This window comes from Neoarius graeffei, chromosome 7 (genome assembly GCF_027579695.1).
Source record: "Neoarius graeffei isolate fNeoGra1 chromosome 7, fNeoGra1.pri, whole genome shotgun sequence".
Classification (NCBI taxonomy): domain Eukaryota; kingdom Metazoa; phylum Chordata; class Actinopteri; order Siluriformes; family Ariidae; genus Neoarius; species Neoarius graeffei.
The window spans coordinates 34,547,605-34,566,291 of record NC_083575.1 but is presented as its reverse complement, the minus strand read 5'-3'; the positions used below and the strand labels follow the sequence as shown (position 1 = coordinate 34,566,291).

The following is an 18,687-nucleotide window of genomic DNA, read 5'->3' as shown; positions in this document are numbered from 1 at the left end:
TAATAACTGGCTTATGAACTGCCTTTAATTCCTAAGGGAGATCCACTTGGAATTGTGTTCTGAATTACAGCCACCACAGGAGAGATCATCATGCAAAAATTATGCAATCCCTCAGGACCTATCTTACAAGGCATTGACAATTTTGAGATATTTGCAATGGGTACGTTCCAGCAAGTACTGATGAGGTCTGGCATCACTGAGTCATCCCTGAGTCGTGCCATGTCAGCCATATAGGATGGCATACATAGTTTCACACCCACATATATCAACCAGGCCAACATCAAAATGCCACTGGCAGCAGTTGCTGATTTTCTGAAGCATAACCAGCATAATCGACTGCACCCATGTCCAATAAAGGCAGTGTTAGGATTTTTTTTTTTTAAAGGAGAAACTACTGTCACTCCATAAATGTGCAAGTGATTTCTGATGAGTAAATTGGCTTGGATTAACTTATTTACTTGATTACTTGGGTCATTACACCTGCACATTTTATTTAATAGTGATGTATTAGATGATTACCTCGTCCGTGACAGAGTAAGTGGGGCAAGGTATTGTAATCAATTCGTTTGTTTGTTTGTGTGTGTGTCAACAATCTAGCATCTAGACGGTTGCATCAATTGACTTCAGATTTTCCGGGTAGGTGGGCAATGGTCCGTAGATTACCTGATTAAATTTTGGGGGTAATCGGGTCAACATGAAGGTCAAGGTCACCGGAAAGGTCAACCTTTCAGTCAAAATAACATTTTCCATTATAACTCAAAAATGGTTGCCAATAAACAAATGTTTACTATTATGAGCATACAGGAACTCCCATATGGCCTTTCATTTGGGACCATGACCTTTGACCTTGAAAGGTCAAACTCAAGGTCACGGATTTTCAGAGGGCTGTAACTTGAAAACGGTTGATGGTAGACATATCTACCATTATCAACTCATAGGAAGTACCCTATGGGCTTTCATTTAGCACCATGACCTTTGACCTTGAAGGAATTTGAAATGCCAAACTCAAAGTCATGGATTTTCATAGGACTATCACCTGACAGCTGATGATTGAGAAATGTTACCATTATCAACATATAGGTATAAAAAGTGCTGCCGGGCGAGGTTTGTTTTGCCTGGGAACACGTTCAAATTCTGAAATGCTCCTTTTTTTTTTTTTTTAAAGACATTGACTTGACCAGTGTTTGTACAAACAATTACAAAATTAAAAAAAAAAATCCACCTATTATAAATGCTTACAAATGATTAATAAACAAACAATGATTCTTTTCTGGGGGACCTAACCTTGGCAAAGTATTATAAATAAGACCCCAGAAGATTTTAAATTAAAAAAAAAAAATCACACCATCTCTGCCAGGACACTGAAACTGGGACATGGTTAGATCTTCCAGTAGGACAACAATCCAATCACAAATAAAAATTGTTCACTGGACAGAGAAACGAGCTTTAATTCAGAGGTCTGAGATAGTGATTACTAAACACCAGCAAAAACCTGTAGAGAGAGCTGAATGAAGACTAATAAGATATTTTTAAACACTGGAACAACGGGGCCAAAAAAAACCAAACAAAAAAAAAAAATCATTTTCTTTTACTTAAGTATTTCAACATACACATTTTCCTCACGGTTTGGCTGTTTATTGAGGGTGCTAATAATTTTGGAAGGCAGCCTGAATGGGTAATATACACCTACCTTAAATATGATATTCTTAATCCAGGGTCTTTCTGACAAGAAGTCGAGCATGGAGAAGCCAGGGTTTGGCCGGATGGCAGACATGGCCACCCAGTAACCACCAGAGGAGCTGCGGCGGATGTTGTCAGGGAAGCCAGGCAGGTTTTCTATAAAAGTGTCCATGCCTCCCTTATTGAGACCAGCCACGTGAATCCTTTGGGCAATTAAGCAACACCAAAAATGAAACAATCAGCACATTATCACCAACAACCTTGGAGAGTAATGACGGAGTTTAATAAAACTGCTATAGTCGTGTCTGAGTCGTGTTCCGGCTTTAGCAATACTTTTGAAAGTGCTGTTTAATGCAAAGTAATGACCTTGATGTTCTATGGTTCTATATGGCAGTCTATCTATCTTCAGTGAGACAGTACCTTATAATACTGAACTGTTTCACTGATGTCCCTTAATTAATCCTGTGTACTGTAGCTGACCAGAAACAATGAAACTCTCTCAATGACGGTTCACTCAGGATCTTTCGCAAGGATCCAATTCATAAAGAATTTAGAAGAAGAATTTACTGTCTCCCGAATAAATGTGATTAACAATCAATAAAAGCTACTGATGACTCATTAACATGCTCTTGGTTCCTACAACTGTAGCGGTCTAATTTTTTGGTAACTTTCCATACTTTAGTGTGTGACTGGGTTTCTTCAGCCTTATTTGAATCAAAGGCTGACTAACATTAAGCGTTCCACTTTCCCATGAAACAAAGCTTCTATTAACCACAACAATAAAAGAGCGAGCCTCCACAACAGCATTTCCTACACTTCCCCTTGTTGTGCCCACATTACCTTCACTAATAGAAGGAACGTGCCATTTGTCTCTCAACGCTGGAAGCTTAATGAAGGATTCTGTTACCTAGGCAACAACAAGCTTGCATCATTCATCCAGGTAAAGCATGTGCATGCGTGTGTGTGTGTGTGTGTGTGGGTGGAGAGACTCGCGCTGCCTCCAGCAGACATGAGCTGTATGTGAACAGCGAGAGGGGCAGAGCACATTTACATACAGCACTTTTCCGTGAGAAGTGATGTGACAGTCAATCGACTGCAGGCCAAGAAGGGAACCTCTGAAATAAACGTGTGAATAATGCGCAAGCGTGAGGAAAAATGGGAAGGGGAAAGCAGAAGGCAAAGCTAATTTAATCAGCTAATTTCAATCACAATGAGAGAACTCTCTCTAGTTCATTGTTTCTCAGCCAGTGGGCCACGAATTTTTTTTCCAAGTTGAAGTTAATTTTTTACTCGTAGTAGGGTGCAATTGCTGGGTTGCATCAGACGTTACATCCGCCTCATGAAGCTATGGTCACACTACAGCTTGCGATGCTTTATCGATGAAAAGGAGGCATTCTGGTAGCGATATACACGTGAGCTAAAAGTTGTGGTCACACAGTAGGTGACTCGGCTGTCATGCCTTTGTGCGCTTGAGTCTGGCGCACAGATACGGAATCAGCACGCACAGATATGGAAGCTGTTTTCACAGAGGATTTGCAAAGTATTATCATTATCACGGGCACGTTTGTTTCTAGCCATGTTTATAACGCTGTTTAAATACTCTGCTTTATGATTCTGCTTTCTGTTTTGCTTTTGTAAATATCACGCCTGCTAATAAACACTCTCCCTGCACTTAGATCCGTGTACCACTGTCTATCTTGTAGCTCTTTAACCCGCCCACATATAAAAAGTTGTACTCCTCCATGCTCTTCCAGGTTTTCATCTGTTTGTCCGTGTAGACCGATGTTTGCAGCACCAGGTAGTTTGGGATGTCGGGGAACTCAACAGATAGATAATTTTCCAACTCGTAGGGAAAATCCTTCTTTGTTAGCGTGTAAGGATCTAATCCCATTGAGTGGTTTCTATATCCACTTCTTTTGAGTGTACTTCTTGGTTTTAATAACTTGCTTGTTTGATGTACACAAACATGGTAATAAGTTCTTGTGTTAATGGACCAGACTCCACTTTTGGATCATTAATCCCTTCTGACTGAGAATGCCCTGCATGCAGGGTTTTATGTTGGCTTCTGGTACATCCAGACAGTTTTAAATACAATACCTACAATTAAAAACAGTTTTTATTGCATTTATTTAATTCCTGGGCTCCCATCTGTAACAGGGAGTGATGTTGCATGCCGTTAATACATTATTAGATTCTAATTAGAATAGAATAGATGAGTGAAAATAATTGGGGATCTTTTTTTTGTTGCAAGTATGAATAGGTGGGCCTTAAAGCAGAAAAGGTTGAGAACCCCTGCTCTAGTTTATCAGTCCTTTACGGCAGATTATGAAAAACAGGAACAAATTCCTACAAAGTATTTCAAGCATTTGCCACAAACTGATTAAAAAAAAACAAAACAAAAAAGAAAAAAAAAAAAAAAAAACACCACCCACCCACCCATGAAACACACCTCAGGTGGCTTAAATGACTGTGCCTTTTTACTATCTTTCCAGCTCAGAGAATTTTCCATGACACTCCCCATTAATCATTAAATGTTCATAAAGCAGACTCCAAATGTTCATTAATATTCATTAGTTTGCTTTGCATATCGCAAAGCATGTTGTATGTAAAGCACATAAGCCTGTTTTGAAATCAGTAGTTTGCAAACTAGTGCTGTTTCAATCCTTTGCAGGAATATACGGATTCATTCTTTAAGGTCATTAAGCCCCAAGCTAAGTCAGCTGAGTGCAGTCACATTGACCTGTAAACTGTCCTGACTGAATTGAATCATATTGTGAGCTGGGAAGTTGGAAGAGCAGTCGGAGAATAACTGAAAATTGATTTAACCCATTGGTAATTGAGGTTTACATTCAGGAAGATTAATATGCCACTTTGCAGCAACAGCGCTACATTTCTCCAGGCTTGTTTCACTCGTCATTTGCACACACATTGAACATAGAGCTGGGTATATTGTCCTAAATCACACGTTAGCGTACTATGTTAAAATAATATGTGTACCACCTGCTAGTGGAGTAGCCTACTATTTAGTATTCAGTTTCAGGACAATGTTTATTGATTGGCCTCTTTATTAGGTACACCTGTTCAACATCACAAATATTTAAAATCAGCCAATCGCAGGGCAGCAACTCAATGGATTTAGGCATGTAGACATGCCCCGTGTCCGAAATCACTCACTCGTTCACTACTCCCTACTCACTATATAGGGAATTACTATAAAGAGGACTATATAGTGAGCTCATTGGTAAAATGAAAAAAAAAAAACCTGACACTACCACGTCGTGCTGGTATTTACGTCATTACTGTCGCACAGTTAAAACGTGCCAGATCAGTCGGCTGGTGGGTTTTCAAAATAATAAATACATATTATACTCAGTGTATTTCCCACATTGATAAATGCAAAGTATTTTGTCTGCTGCATCTTTCAGTTCGTTTAAATCCAGGCTGAATACTTGTTTTATTCTTTGCTGCTGCCTTTTATTAAATCAAATTTGAGGCTTTTGATTAATTCCTCGCTCTGCACCGTAACTTTTATTCTTGTATTTTATGTCTTATTCTATTTTAGCTTATTTTCTATTCTCTTACTATTCTAATTGTACTTGAATGTCCATTTATAACGCGTTTCTTCCTCCGTCCATTCACCCCAACACTTTTTTCTTTCAGCACGACCACAATGCATGTTGGGATATATTGCTTGGTTAGTGACCATCAGTTGTACGCTACTTCTCATGATGCATTGTGGGATACTTTGAGTGCACTATATAGGGTGTAATAATTCTCACGATGCATTCGGACAGCACTACAAAATTGCGAGCTCACTATATATAGTCCACTATATAGTGAGCAGTGAGTGATTTCGGGGGCGGCACGGTGGTGTAGTGGTTAGCGCTGTCGCCTCACAGCAAGAAGGTCCGGGTTCGAGCCCCGTGGCCGGCGAGGGCCTTTCTGTGTGGAGTTTGCATGCTCTCCCCGTGTCCGCGTGGGTTTCCTCTGGGTGCTCCGGTTTCCCCCACAGTCCAAAGACATGCAGGTTAGGTTAACTGGTGACTCTAAATTGACCGTAGGTGTGAATGTGAGTGTGAATGGTTGTCTGTGTCTATGTGTCAGCCCTGTGATGACCTGGCGACTTGTCCAGGGTGTACCCCGCCTTTCGCCCGTCGTCAGCTGGGATAGGCTCCAGCTTGCCTGCGACCCTGTAGAAGGATAAAGCGGCTAGAGATAATGAGATGAAATGAGATGAGTGATTTCGGACACAGGGATGGTCAAGACGACCTGCTGAAGCATCAGAATGGGGAAGAAAGGTGATTTAATTAAGTGACTTTGAACATGGCATGGTTGTTGGTGCCAGACAGGCTGGTCTGAGTATTTCAGAAACTGCTAATCTACTGGGATTTTCACGTGCAACCATCTCAAAGGTTTACAGAGAATGGTCAGGAAAAGAGAGAATATCCAGTGAGCAACAGTTCTCTGGGTGAAAACGGCTCGTTGATGCCAGAGGAGAATGGCTAGACTGGTTCGAGATAATAAAAAGGCAACAGTAACTCACATAATCACTTGTGACAACCAAGGTATACAGAAGACTATCTCTGAACACACAACATATCAAACCTTGAAGCAGATGGGCAACAGCAGCAGAAGAGTACAGCGGGTACGACTCCTGTCAGCTAAGAACAAGAAACTGAGGCTACAATTTGTACGGGCTCACCAACATCAGACAGTAGAAGATTGGAAAAGCGTTGCTTGGTCTGAAGAGTCTCGATTTCTGCTGCAACATTCAGTTGGTAGGGTCAGAATTTGGCATAAACAGATGAAAGCATGGATCCATCCTGCCTTGTATCAACGGTTCAGGCTGCTGGTGGTGGTAGTGTAATGGTGTGGGGGATATCTTCTTGGCACTCTTTGGGCCCCTTAGTACCAATTGAGCATCATTTAAACGCCACAGCCTACCTGAGTATTGCTGCTGACCACGTCTATCCCTTTACGACCACAGTGTACCCATCTTCTGATGGCTACTTCCAGCAGGATAACGCACCATGTCGCACAGCTCAGATGATCTCAAACTGGTTTCTTGAACATGGCAATGAGTTCACTGTACTCAAATGGCCTCCACAGTCACCAGATCTCAATCCAATAGAGCATCTTTGGGATGTGGTGGAACGGGAGATTCACATCATGGATGTGCAGCCGACAAATCTGCAGCAAGTGCGTTACGCGATTACATCAGTATGGATCAAAATCTCGGAGGAATGTTTCCAGCACCTTGTTGAATCTATACCACGAAGAAATAAGGCAGTTCTGAAGGCAAAAGGAGGTCCAACCTGGTACTAGCAAGGTGTACCTACTAAAGTGGCCAGTGAGTGTGTGTTGGTCAGGGATCAGTTACAGCGAGCTATTCAAAAGTCAGGACATGAAATATTTGCTTACACTGTTAATTTCAACCACTGGCTAATCAGAGTTATTCAAATTAATCCATCACAAGACATTGATAAAGTCAGTGAGTGAACAGACATAGTAATATCGTGAGGCTTTTCTCATTGTTGAACTAAAGAAGTGGCATTAAGTAGAGTTTCTTAGTCTTGCTGCAACATTTTGTAGTCTAAAAACAAACTAAAAACAGTCAAGTCCATTTTTACAATATAGCCGAGATACCCACCAAACGGTAAGATGGAAACCTACCTCCTTATTCTTGCCATCGTAGTTTCAGCAACAAGAACAGACTCTTCATCAGGAAGGAGTTGAATACCGTTAGGGAAACGCAAGTTCTCCATCATGACTGCAACTTCTTTAGTCTCAGTATCATACTCCAGAACCCTAAAATACTAAATCAGTATTAGGAGTCATAGCATTAAGTGAACTACCTTAATACACAGACATTATTACTTGTAGCAGCAACCTGCATTAAAAACAATATCACCTGAAACTATAGTAAAAGCAAAGCCAGAAACTCACTGGAGTCACCTACCGGCCATCTGCTGTGGCCTCCATGATGAGTTTCATGAAGTCTCTACGCTGCCACCTGCTGCTGGAGTCAGTGAAATACAACTTCTTCCCATCCTGTGTCACATCCAGGTCATTGACAAATGAGAGACGCCGACCCCCGATCAGCTTCTTGGTGCTCACTAGAAGTGTTGTCTCACCTGAAGGCCGAAGACAAAGGAGTAGGTCATGGAGACATTAATGGACGGAGTTTAACAAGGTAACATTATGACAATTTGAGAGAAGAGACAAGGGAATATTCTAGTCTACATTTTTCAGGATAGAGTGAGGCTCAGACAGGATGTTCTCTGCATTTGGTTGGGCTCATAGTAAAATAATGTGAGTCAGTGTACAATACACAGAATGGCACCTATCTAGTTTGAGTAATATTAACTATTACGACTTAAAACTTAGGGGGTTGTTTGAAGATACTGATTACTATACACTGGACATTTGTTAAAGTGGAATTTAAACAGAATGTTGGATCTTTCTTTGGGCGGGTTTGACTGACACTAATTAACATTTGAGCTTGTTTTGTGATGGCTGTTATTTTCCCTGCAGCATATCTTTAGATTTTTTTTTGTACTGGTTGGTAGTGATCACTATCAAAGAGCATTTCAATTCAAAATGTAAAGCTTGATGGAAACTTGAGAGAAAAGGGATAGAAAAAGACAAAAACTACAAAAGAAAGTTGTTTTCTTTAACTAACCCGTGACAGGATTAACCTCAAACAGGCCCAGGTAGGCATCAGCCACGAACAAGGTGCCGTTCGGACCCACTCTGATTCCAAGCGGCCTTCCGCAAACATGCTCGTGCTCAGGAGACCCTTTATAGAGAGGAAAGAAAAATGAAACAACTGTTGACTCCCTATTTATTGTACAGGGTGTTTAAAAAATTTGATATCATTTCACAATCTAATAACTTTGGCAATTCTCGTTCAATTGACTTTAAATTTACAGTATGTGTGGAAACAGGTCAAAATTTTATGTTTTTTGTTTTTATCTTTTTAGGTTGGGCGGCATGGTGGTGTAGTGGTTAGCGCTGTTGCCTCACAGCAAGAATGTCCGGGTTCAAGCCCCGTGGCCGGCGAGGGCCTTTCTGTGCGGAGTTTGCATGTTCTCCCCGTGTCCGTGTGGGTTTCCTCCGGGTGCTCCGGTTTCCCCCACAGTCCAAAGACATGCAGGTTAGGTTAACTGGTGACTCTAAATTGACTGTAGGTGTGAATGTGAGTGTGAATGGTTGTCTGTGTCTATGTGTCAGCCCTGTGATGACCTGGCGACTTGTCCAGGGTGTACCCCGCCTTTCGCCCGTAGTCAGCTGGGATAGGCTCCAGCTTGCCTGCAACCCTGTAGAACAGGATAAAGCAGCTAGAGATAATGAGATGAGATGAGATCTTTTTAGGTCTAGAAATGCCATTCACTGGAGAAGAAAAGGCGTTTTGTGCGTTAGAGTACGCTCAAACACAGTCGAACAAGACTGTGCAGCGTGCATTTATGAGAGAATTCTCTAAAAATGCACCTAATGCAATGCAGATTTGGACATGGCACAAAAAGTTCAAAGAGGAAGGCTGTGTGTGCAGGGCAAAAGGATCTGGACGACCACCAGCATCGGAAGAGATGGTCGAGCGGGTTTGCGAATACTGAAAATGTGTGAAATCGTTCATGGAATCCACATACCTTTTGAATTTCTTATTCAAATTTTGAGGAATAAATCTTATATTGCTCAACATTAAGCCTGTTCAGTTTCATCTGCCTAGACTATGTAGTTTCTGGGATATTTATATCTCAAAAAATATCAATTTTTTTGAAAACACCCTGTATATCACAAGCTAAAAATAATGGTTCATTAAATCAGCTGCATTACTGAAATAGTTGTTAAGGGTGTAAAGTCAGCACTGACAGCATGGACTGTGAATTCTCCTCAACTCATCACTCGAGTTCATAACTGGTCTCAAATAGAGAGGTGGAAGTGTTATTATTAGAGTAATTATTTTTGTTTGTCCCTGCCCACAATGTTTTCTAATGGATTTAGCTGGTTCTATTTCACAAAACATAAACAAGCTAGTAATGCGATGTATGTAAACCGCCATGACCCTGATCAGGCTGTCACCAAGGACTGCTGGGTGTTAATTTGACCTTCATACCAGACAGCTGACGTGAAATTACACCATCACATCAACATGTGAGTCTTCCCTGAGCTGTTGGCACAAAGTTAGAAGCACATAGTTATATAGAACATCTTTGTATGCTGCAACATTACATTTTCCGTTGACTGGAACTAAGGGCCCCAAACCTGTTCCAGTTGAGATCCTTGAAGACATGGTTTGCCAAGGTTGGATTGGAAGAAGTTGAGCGGCCTGCACACAGCCTTGACCACTGAACACCTTTGGGATGAATTTGAACACCAACTACGCACCAGGCCTTCTTACGTACAAGGGTACTTCAAAAAGTTTTCGGCCTCACCTGAAAACAAGGGGTGTAGCTCCCATTTTGGGGCATAACTGAATACTATAAAGCCTTATACGACCGTCCACAAAAACACAAATGAAAGAGTCAAAGAAAAAAGGAGAGGAAAGCTTCAAGCTGGTGTGCTGCTGCTCCAGGACAATGCGCCCGTCCATACAGTACAAGTGGCAGGGGCAGAAGCAGCCAAATGTGGCTTTGAACTGTTACCCCATGCACTTTACTCACCTGACCTGGCACTGTCTGACTTCTGTTTCCCAAACTGAAGTCCTACTCGTGTGGTCACCATTTTCAGAGTGATGATGAAGTCACCCATGCTGTTGAAGAAAATCTGGAGGCTCAAGATGTGGCCTTCTTCCGCAAAGGGATAGCAAAGCTTGAACATTGGTGGACCAAGTGCACTGAAGTTAAAGGAGACTATGTTCTTGCATTATTTTTCAACAATCTTTCTCCTGTGACGTTTTCTGGGTGAGGCCGAGAACTTTTTCCAAGTACCCTCATGACATTGGTGCAGAAATGGGCAAATCCCCACAGCCACACTTCAAAATCTAGTGGAAGGCCTTCTCAGAAGAGTGGAGGCTATTATACCAGCAAAGGGGGACCCAAGTATGGGACGTTCAAAAAGCACACATGAGGTGTCCACAAACTTTTGAACATATCGTGTATGGGTGATCCCAGTCCTGATACACACCGATTTGCATAATGTATTCGTATTTGGTTTCCTCCTTGTGTGTTTTGTGTGAGTAAAGATCTCCTACCAGGGGGATCACAATATTTTTACAATATTTATAATATTTTATGGCAGCATGGTGGTGTAGTGGTTAGCACTGTTGCCTCACAGCAAGAAGGTCCTGGGTTCGAGCCCAGCAGCCAGCGAGGGCCTTTCTGTGTGGAGTTTGCATGTTCTCCCCGTGTCTGTGTGGGTTTCCTTCAGGTGCTCTGGTTTCCCCCCACAGTCCAAAAACATGCAGGTTAGGTTAACTGGTGGCTCTAAATTGACTGTAGGTCTGAATGAGAGTGTGAATGGTTGTTTGTCTCTGTGTCAGCCCTGCGATGACCTGGTGACTCGTACAGGGTGTACCCCGCCTTTCGCCCATAGTCAGCTGGGATAGGCTCCAGCTTGCCTGCGACCCTGTAGAACAGGATAAGCGGCTACAGATGACAGACGGATGGATGGATAATATTTTTATCATACCTCAAGGTCTTGCATGACATGACTTGGCTGCTCACTCGACAGTTCACATAAGTATATAAGAAAACAGACATTCCTTTCAGGCCAAACAACCTACAACAGCTCTTCTGTGATTCATTTTAGGAGCGTGCTGAGTGACAGGGGTATGTCTAGGATGTACTGAGGCCAGGGACTCAGTCCACATGTAGTTGACATACTCTGTTCTATCTTAGCATCCTCTTTCCTTTGTGACCTCACTGAGGAAAGAAAGGCAGTCATGTTCCTAAATATTCAATATCAGTACAGGAGTTCATCTGCAAAGCTACAAAGACAGCCATTATCACAGAGGTGACAATGACAACAGCCCAATTGTTCTAGAGCCTTCTTGATTTATGTCAACCACAAGTTTTATCAAAGACAATATATTAAAGTCAGTCTGTTCAAACTCATCTGAGTAAACATGCTTAAAATGTATATAAAAGCATAACAGCTACACGGATGGATAAACAATATGTACAACATGCATATGCTGGATTTGTTCTTTGTAGAGCTTATGACATATAACACCCAACAACATATAAGACCCGATAACATGCACAAACGAGTGTTCTGAGAGCACAATATCCCCTAAGAACCCTTTTGTGGCAGCGGGGGTGTGGTCAAGCGCCGGTCTGTGACAGGAGGGCAGAGCCAGGGAAGGTGAGTGGCAGAATCACTACACCTGACGGAAATTACCCTGTGTTTGTGTGTCTTCCCAGTAACCGCGCCCTATTTAAGGAGGCAGAGGGAGAGCAGAGGGGAGCTCTTCCCGGGACAAGAACACAGGGTGTGTGTGTGTATTTGCCCAATAGAACTGAAAAGTATGTTATACTGAAAAAAACTGTTATACTGAAAAGTATGGCAATAAAAGCCTGTTATTACCTGAAGCGTTGTCCTGCCGTCCTCTGTGCTCCACCCACACCTAAGAGAGCTCTACAGTGGTGCCGAAACCCGGGAAAGGTGGAGCACCAACCCAGCAGCCCCATGGAATCCTCCCCGTTCGTGGACCTGGTCCACGCCCTCGCCACGGCTCAGCAAAGCCAGCACCAGGCGCTCGTCACGCTCCGAAAGGAACAAGAGCGGCGCTTCGAAGCCCTGGTGCTGGCCCAGCAGGAAGATTGCGAGGCGTTCCGGCATCTCCTCGCATCGGCGGGGTCCACCAGCGCCCCGGCCGCGGGCCCGTCTCCCCTCACCGTGACCAAGACGGGCCCGCAGGACGACCCCGAGGCGTTCCTCGCATTGTTTGAACAGGTCGCCGAAGTCTCGGGGTGGCCGATGGAGCAGCGCGCGGCGCGCCTCCTCCCCCTCCTGACGGGAGAGGCGCAGCTGGCTGCGCTACAGCTCCCCGCTGACTGCCGGCTGGCCTACGCGGACCTTCGCCGGGCCGTCCTCCAGCGCGTGGGGCGCACACCAAAACAACAGCGCCAGCGCTTCCGTGCGCTGCGGTTGGAGGAAGTCGGCCGGCCGTTCGCGTTCGGCCAGCAGCTCCGGGACGCCTGCTGGCGGTGGTTGAGGGCCGACAACCGCGACGCCGAGGGAATCATCGATCAGGTGGTGCTGGAGCAGTTCATCGCCCGCTTACCAGCCGGAACCGCGGAGTGGGTCCAGTGCCACCACCCGGCGTCGCTGGATCAGGCAGTAGGACTGGCGGAGGATCATTTGGCGGCTGTTCCGGCGGCAGGACAGCCGACGACGTCTTCTCTTCTCTCTCTCCCCTCCCTTCTGTGTCCCGTCTTCGCCCCATTCCCCCACCACGGAGACGGGGGCCAGCTCCACCCCAGCCGGCCCGCCGCACCCGTGGTGCCCTCCCGTTTCTCCCTTCTGTGTCTGTCTCTCCCCCCCCTCAGGTGAGTGAGCCCTAGAGCACCGGTGCAGAAGGAAAGCCCGGGCCGGTTTTCTGGCGCTGCGGGGAGCCGGGCCACCTGCAACAACAGTGCGCAGCAATGGAGGTGGACGTGGTGGTACGGATCCCCGACGCGCCAGAGGCTGCCCTCGATCGGGCCGGAGCGTATCGCATACCGGTGAGTGTCCAAGGGGCTACATATCAGGCATTGGTGGATTCTGGTTGCAATCAGACCTCGATCCGCCAAAGCCTGGTGCAAGACGAGGCATTGGGGGGAGCACAGGGGGTGAAGGTGTTGTGTGTGCACGGGGATGTTCACAGCTACCCTTTGGTGTCGGTCCACATATTTTTCAGAGGGGAAAAATCTATAGTGAAGGTGGCGGTTAATCCTCGCCTTACCCACTCTTTAATTTTGGGGACTGATTGGCCGGGATTTCGGGGTTTAATGACGTGCCTAGTAAAGAGTGGGTCCTGCCATTTGACAGGGGGAGGTCCCGGTGTCGCTTTGGCTGGAGCTGCTGTCGCAGAGCCGTCTACATCATCTCCGCGACAGAGTGAGGAGCCGCCGGCTCCTCCTCTTTCTGTTGGGGAATCCCTCGCGGATTTCCCATTAGAACAATCGCGAGATGAGACTCTGCGACATGCGTTTGACCAAGTGAGAGTAATCGATGGTCAAACGCTCCAGCCGAACGCCACCCCGTCCTTCCCCTATTTTTCTATTATGAAGGATAGATTATACCGAGTGACGCAGGACACTCAGACGAAAGAGCGAGTCACACAGTTGTTAATTCCAAAGAGCCGCCGGGAATTGGTATTTCAGGCGGCTCACTTTAATCCCATGGCTGGACACCTAGGGCAGGATAAGACACTAGCCCAAATAATGGCCCGATTCTATTGGCCGGGGATTCGCGGCGATGTCCGTAGGTGGTGTACGGCGTGCCGCGAATGCCAGTTAGTAAATCCAGCGGCCATTCCAAAAGCGCCTTTGCGCCCCCTACCATTAATCGAGACCCCGTTCGAAAGAATTGGGATGGATCTCGTCGGGCCATTAGATCGGTCAACACGAGGGTACCGCTTTATATTAGTTCTGGTGGACTATGCAATGCGATACCCAGAAGCGGTGCCTCTTCACAATATCTCAGCATGCAGTATTGCGGAGGCCCTCTTCCACGTCATCTCCCGAGTTGGAATCCCGAAAGAGATTCTGACTGACCAAGGCACCTCGTTTATGTCACGAACACTGAGCAAACTGTATGGGCTATTAGGTATTAAGCCGATCCGCACCAGCGTTTATCACCCACAAACGGACGGTTTAGTTGAACGGTTCAATCGCACCCTCAAGAATATAATTAAAAAATTCGTAAGTGAGGACGCACGTAACTGGGATAAATGGCTCGAACCCTTGTTATTTGCAGTGCGAGAGGTCCCCTAAGCCTCCACAGGGTTCTCCCCGTTTGAATTGTTATACGGGCGTAAGCCGCGCGGCATTTTAGATGTGCTGCGAGAAAATTGGGAGGAGGGACCTTCACAGAGTAAAAACGAAATTCAGTACGTTATGGACCTGTGCACAAAACTCCACACGCTCACCCACCTAACTCAGGAGAATTTGCGGCAGGCCCAGGAACGGCAAGCCCGCCTGTACAACAAGGGCACGCGCCTTAGAGAGTTCACTCTGGGAGATAAGGTACTCGTACTGCTGCCCACGTCGAGCTCCAAATTAATCGCCAAGTGGCAAGGACCCTTTGAGGTCACACGGCGAGTCGGGGATGTCGACTATGAGGTGAGGCGAACGGACGGGGGGGGCGCTACAGATCTACCACCTCAATCTGCTTAAACTCTGGAACGAGGAGGTCCCCATGGCGTTGGTGTCGGTAGTTCTGGAGAAGGCGGAGCTGGGGCCAGAGGTTCAAAAAAGGACATTGGCATCACGTACCTCTCCGGTCCCCTGTGGAGACCACCTCTCCCCGACCCAACTCACGGAGGTCGCCCAGTTGCAGGCCGAGTTTTCAGATGTGTTCTCGCCCCTGCCCGGTCGCACTAACCTCATAGAACACCACATAGAGACGCCCCCGGGGGTGGTAGTGCGTAGCCACCCTTACAGGCTACCCGAACACAAAAAAACGGTGGTTCGGGAAGAACTTCAGACCATGCTCGAAATGGGCATCGTCGAGGAATCCCACAGTGACTGGAACAGCCCGGTGGTCTTGGTACCCAAGGCCGACAGGTCGGTCCGGTTCTGTGTGGACTATAGAAAAGTCAACGCGGTGTCTAAATTCGACGCGTACCCAATGCCTCGTATTGACGAGCTGCTCGATCGACTAGGCACGGCTCGCTTTTGCTCGACACTGGATTTGACGAAGGGATATTGGCAGATCCCCTTGACTCCATTATCCTGGGAGAAAACGGCCTTTTCCACACCGTTCGGCTTACACCAATTTGTCACACTTCCTTTTGGGCTGTTTGGGGCGCCCGCTACGTTTCAGCGGCTGATGGACAGGGTCCTCCGGCCCCACGCCACCTATGCGGCCGCATATCTTGATGATATAATCATTTATAGTAACGACTGGCAGCGGCACTTGCAACACCTGAGGGCCGTCCTTAGGTCGCTGAGGCGGGTGGGTCTCACTGTCAACCCGAAGAAGTGTGCGATTGGGCGGGTGGAAGTATGGTATCTGGGCTTCCACTTGGGCAACGGGCAGGTGCGTCCCCAAATTAATAAGACAGCAGCGATTGCGGCCTGCCCGAGGCCCAAGACCAAAAAGGGGGTGAGACAGTTCCTGGGGCTGGCTGGCTACTATCGTAGGTTTATACCTAATTATTCGGACGTCACCAGCCTGCTGACTGACCTCACTAAAAAGGGGGCGCCAGATCCGGTCCAGTGGACGAAGCAGTGCCAGCGGGCTTTCTCTGAGGTAAAGGCTGCACTGTGTGGGGGGGCCACTATTACACTCCCCTGACTTTTCTCTCCCTTTTGTGTTGCAGACCGACGAGTCGGACAGAGGGCTGGGGGCGGTGTTGTCCCAGGAGGTGGAGGGGGAGGACCGCCCCATCCTGTACATTAGCAGGAAGCTGTCGGTGCGTGAGGGGCGCTACAGCACTATTGAGAAAGAATGCCTGGCGATCAAGTGGGCGGTCCTCGCCCTCCGTTACTACCTGCTGGGGCGCCCTTTCACCCTCTGTTCGGACCACGCGCCCCTCCAGTGGCTCCACCGCATGAAAGATGCCAACGCGCGGATCACCCGTTGGTATCTGGCACTCCAACCCTTCAATTTCAAGGTGGTCCACAGGCTGGGGGTGCAGATGGTCGTGGCGGACTTCCTCTCCCGTCAAGGGGGGGGGGGGGAGTTGGCTGCGGGCCGGACAGCCGCCCGGCCTGAGTCAGGCGGTAGGGGTATGTGGCAGTGGGGGCGTGGTCAAGCGCCGGTCTGTGACAGGAGGGCGGAGCCAGGGAAGGTGAGTGGCAGAATCACTACACCTGACGGTAATTAACCTGTGTTTGTGTGTCTTCCCAGTAACCGCGCCCTATTTAAGGAGGCAGAGGGAGGAGCTCTTCCCGGGACAAGAACACAGGGTGTGTGTGTGTGTGTATTTGCCCAATAGAACTATTGTTATACTGAAAAGTCTGGCAATAAAAGCCTGTTATTACCTGAAGTGTTGTCCTGCCGTCCTCTGTGCTCCACCCACACCTAAGAGAGCTCTACACCTTTATTCGTCACATGCACACTTCAAGCGCAGTGAAATTCATCCTCTGCATTTAACCCATCTGAAGCAGTGAACACACACACATACTCAGAGCAGTGGGCAGCCACACCAGAGCGCCTGGGGAGCAGTCAGGGGTTCGGTACCTTGCTCAAGGGCACCTCGGCCCAAGGCCGCCCCACGTCAACCTAACTGCATGTCTTTGGATTGTGGGGGAAACCGGAGCACCCGGAGGAAACCCACGCAGACACGGGGAGAACATGCGAACTCCACACAGAAAGGCCCTCACCGGCCGCTGGGTTCGAACCCGGAACCTTCTTGCTGTGAGGCGACCGTGCTAACCACTACACCACCGTGCCGCCTGCAGGCAACCATGCCATAACTCTGGTAAAATACGACTGAATTGAATGAAATTGCAATATGCATATTACCGACATAGAACAAAGAATCCTGTCAAGTTTCGTGAAATTCCTCCAAAAACTGTGAGAGGAGTTGATTTCAGAAAGTGAGTACCCTTCCCGGGGCGGCACGGTGGTGTAGTGGTTAGCACTGTCACCTCACAGCAAGAAGGTCCGGGTTCGAGCCCCATGGCCGGCGAGGGCCTTTCTGTGCGGAGTTTGCATGTTCTCCCTGTGTCCGCGTGGGTTTCCTCCGGGTGCTCCGGTTTCCCCCACAGTCCAAAGACATGCAGGTTAGGTTAACTGGTGACTCTAAGGCTACGTTTACATTACGTCGAATCAGCGGATCATCAGATTAATGTTCTTAAAACAATTCGCGTTTACACTAAAACCGTTAGCCGTGCACACAGCAACACCAATACACGGATACGCTCGGCTCCGCAGGCATCCTGCGCTCCAAATCACTCCGCCCTGAACAGCGAGTGCCCTCTGGAGGGTGCGCACTCCGGCCCTGCGCAGCTCACAGAGTGCGCGAGTGAAGTGCACAAGCAGTGATTCGGGACTGAGCCGCTGTGTGTGTGATCCCAGCGCATATCACTTACTACTTGCAAGTGGAAGGATGGCAAGCCTAAAGACAATCATAACTACACAATGGGCAGTATTTGCATCAGTATTTGCAGTATTTTCATACTTTTATACTCTTTAATGAAAGGTGATACAAGGCGGAAGTCCGCGCCGTTTTTCAGCAGTCGCGTCACATGACCAACGCCAGCGAATCAGGAAGGTGGATGTCACAGTGACGTTGTCCAATGAGACGCCAGCTAGAGCTCAGCACAACGTATCCGCGTATTTTGAATGTTTACACAGCACCGGAGCTGACACGATCTGGATTGAATACGTGGACGCTGGCGGATTCCCGTTTTCAGGCATTTCCAGGCGGTTTAATGTAAACGGACAGTGCATCCACGAAGAAAACGAGACAGATACGGTCTAATGTAAACGTAGCCATAATTGACCGTAGGTGTGAATGTGAATGGTTGTCTGTGTCTATGTGTCAGCCCTGTGATGACCTGGCGACTTGTCCAGGGTGTACCCCGCCTTTCGCCCGTAGTCAGCTGGGATAGGCTCCAGCTTGCCTGTGACCCTGTAGAACAGGATAAAGCAGCTATAGATGATGAGATGAGATGAGATGAGATGAGATGAGATGAGATGAGATGAGAGGAGATGAGAGAAGAGAAGAGAAGAGAAGAGAAGAGAAGAGAAGAGAAGAGAAGAGAAGAGAAGAGAAGCCTTCCCAGGATGCACGGACATTGCCACGACATAATCCCCCTTTGGGCCTTTCGGTTAGCGGAGGATAAAAACTAGTGGCCAAAGACAGGCGTCTAGTAGTTTGTGTGTGTGTGTGTGTGTGTGTGCACGCAT

The 18,687-nt window shown here is 47.0% G+C and overlaps 1 protein-coding gene across 1 annotated transcript in view; it reads right to left on the bottom strand.

The window, feature by feature from the left end:
• apmap (adipocyte plasma membrane associated protein) overlaps nt 1-18,687 on the bottom strand; it is a 36,965-nt gene that overhangs the window by 5,103 nt on the left and 13,175 nt on the right. The window contains exons 5-8 of the mRNA XM_060925538.1: nt 8,363-8,479; nt 7,640-7,814; nt 7,354-7,488; nt 1,691-1,883 (exon numbers count right to left, since the gene is read on the bottom strand). Of these exons, the coding sequence (XP_060781521.1) occupies nt 1,691-1,883; nt 7,354-7,488; nt 7,640-7,814; nt 8,363-8,479 (620 nt within the window). The remainder of the gene's footprint in view (nt 1-1,690; nt 1,884-7,353; nt 7,489-7,639; nt 7,815-8,362; nt 8,480-18,687) is intronic.